Here is a 2,414-nt window from a genome sequence, read left to right on the forward strand (position 1 = left end):
CTAGAGCAACGGCGGGATGCTCTGCTCGTTTCTGAAGTAGTCCGTCGGATCCACTGCCGCTTTCACCGTCGCCAGCCTGCGGAAGTTGCCCATGAAGTACCTCTCGCCCCAGACCTCGCCGCCGTCGAACGTGCTGACGTCGTCCACCACCACGTTCTGGCCGATGTCCAGGTCCCGGAAGTTCACGTACGCCCGTCTTGGGTTCGTGCTCACGTGCTGCCCCATGAAGTCGTAGAAGTCGTCCAGCCAGGCCACTGGCGGCGCCGTGCCGCCGTCGCCCTCCCAGAACACGAGGTACTGGATGATGTACAGCACGCCGTTCCGGTGCGGGTACGGCGTCGCGTCGGCGGGGACGCTGTCCATGAACCCGCCGTGGGGCTCCAGCATGATGTACCCGGAGCCGCTCATGTTGAACCAGGAGAAGATGTCCTTCCACGTGGCCTCGGAGATGGGGCGCCGGACGTAGTCGGATTTGACCTTGAAGGAGAAGCTCATGCCGCCGTTCCTGCTCAGGAGCACCTCCTCCGGCGTGCCGACGTTGCTCAGGTCGCTGAAGGACAAGGCCGCGGACTCGAGCCAGGTCATGGTCCGGCAGTCGGTGCTCGTCATGCCGAGCTCCGAGAAGCGGCGGCCCATCGTGGCCACGAGCGAGCTGCACGTGCCGAGGTACACGGCCAGGAACAGGGCTTCCTGCCCCTGCACTGCCACCCGTACGGTGAGGTCGTCAGGGAGTGACGGCCCCACAACTTGCCATCTAGTGAGGATGTCGATGGCGCCCTGGTCAAGCGTCTTCCCGATGCTGAACACAGTCACCGTCGGCGGGACTTGCACGAGGTGGATCTTCCACGAGAGCACGACGCCGAAGCTCCCGCCGCTGCCGCCTCGGATGGCCCAGAAGAGGTCCTCCCCCATGCCGTCCCTGTCCAGGAGATCCCCGTTGGCATTGACCATCCTGGCGTCCAGGACATTGTCGATGGACAGTCCGTATTTGCGCATCATCATCCCGATGCCCCCGCCGCTGAACTGGCCGCCCACGCCCACGGTGGGGCACTCGCCGGCCGGGAACGCGACGCGCGAGTTGTTCTTGGCGATGGCGTAGTAGAGCTCCCCGAGGGTCGCGCCGGAGTCGACCCAAGCCGTGGACTCGGAACGGTTGACGCTTACGGAGCGGAGGCTGGCAAGATCGAGCACCCCGAACACCTCATCGGGCCGTGGCGACCGGTAGGACAGGCCCTCGTAGTCGTGGCCGCCGCTGCGCACGCGGAGGCGCACGCCGTGCCGGCGGCCGCAGAGCACGGCGGCCTGGACGTGGCGGGCGTCGGTCGGCGTCACGATGCAGAGCGGCCTCACCGTGGCGTTGGTGAAGAACCTGGGGTTCTTGATGGAGGAGGCCAGCACGTCGGTGAAGTTGCTGGAGCTCTGCTCGTAGACGAGCTCGCTAGGGAGCTTCTCCCTTAGGCATTGGATGAACTGAGCAGGGTAAGGTGGGGAAGAAATCAGGTACCATGAGAAGCAGCTCAGAAGCAACGGGAGTAGGCGTTTGAGCATAGCCATATCGTTTCATTTGGTTGTGGCAGCGGAGAGCTGTGCTTAAACTGGCAGAGCACAGATGCAAGTCAACGTAATTATTTGTTTTGCGGTACCAAACTGGCCGGTACGAAAGATGGTTAAGACGATTCTCCATTTCGAAAAAGTGAAAAAGACGCATCTACTCCTCCGGATGACCGATCGCATCGCTCGCGTACGTCCTCCGTGCGAGTTAGCGATGTGTGGCCAGCCATGAGCATCCCTTCATCTGGCCCTCCTCATTCCACGAGTTTTTCTTCCGGCCGTTCTCTTCGTTCCAGAAATGTCTTTCTGCCAGAACCTACGTGCACGTTTTAACCGTCCATTTTACCCATTTTTGTGTCCAACGTCTTCTCGAAGTCACGTTGTTTGGGCTCGCTTCTTCTCGAACCAAGACTATTGGTCCACGTTCATGCTGTTTAAGTTGGCGAGCATGATTTGGTTGTCCACGGACAATTGATTTTGGTGTCAAGCCTTTGGACCTCTATGGTATGTTTGGTGATGTCAATGAAGATAGCAGCTCAGGCCTCCTTCTCCTGGCGCTTTTTCGCGTCCCTTTTAGCCATGTCGTCCTAAGACTCGGCCTTCAAGGTCTCGCTCGACGCAATGGTTGAAGCCTCGCGGGCGAGATCGAACCTTGGTGGAATTGTGGCCCATTGGAAGAGATGGAAGCGCATTATGCGAGCCTCATATTTTCCATCGATGGCCACCGTGACCCCGGCTGTGCCATTCTTGACGATGGCCATGTAGGCCGCATAGCCTATCCTCCACTTGGGTGCCTCTTTCAACGCATCCCAATAGTGGACCATGTGGTAGCCCTTCTCTATGTTTTGTCATGAAATACTCCA

The 2,414-nt window shown here is 59.7% G+C and overlaps 1 protein-coding gene across 1 annotated transcript; it reads right to left on the reverse strand.

Moving 5' to 3' along the window:
- On the reverse strand, positions 1 to 1,554 carry LOC124691252 (berberine bridge enzyme-like Cyn d 4). Its single transcript, XM_047224523.1, has one exon. It carries the CDS (start codon positions 1,552 to 1,554, stop codon positions 1 to 3), a length of 1,554 nt encoding a protein of 517 aa, XP_047080479.1.
- Positions 1,555 to 2,414: the final 860 nt, after the last annotated feature.

Source organism: Lolium rigidum, chromosome 2 (assembly GCF_022539505.1).
Source record: "Lolium rigidum isolate FL_2022 chromosome 2, APGP_CSIRO_Lrig_0.1, whole genome shotgun sequence".
In the NCBI taxonomy this organism is placed as follows: Eukaryota; Viridiplantae; Streptophyta; class Magnoliopsida; order Poales; family Poaceae; genus Lolium; species Lolium rigidum.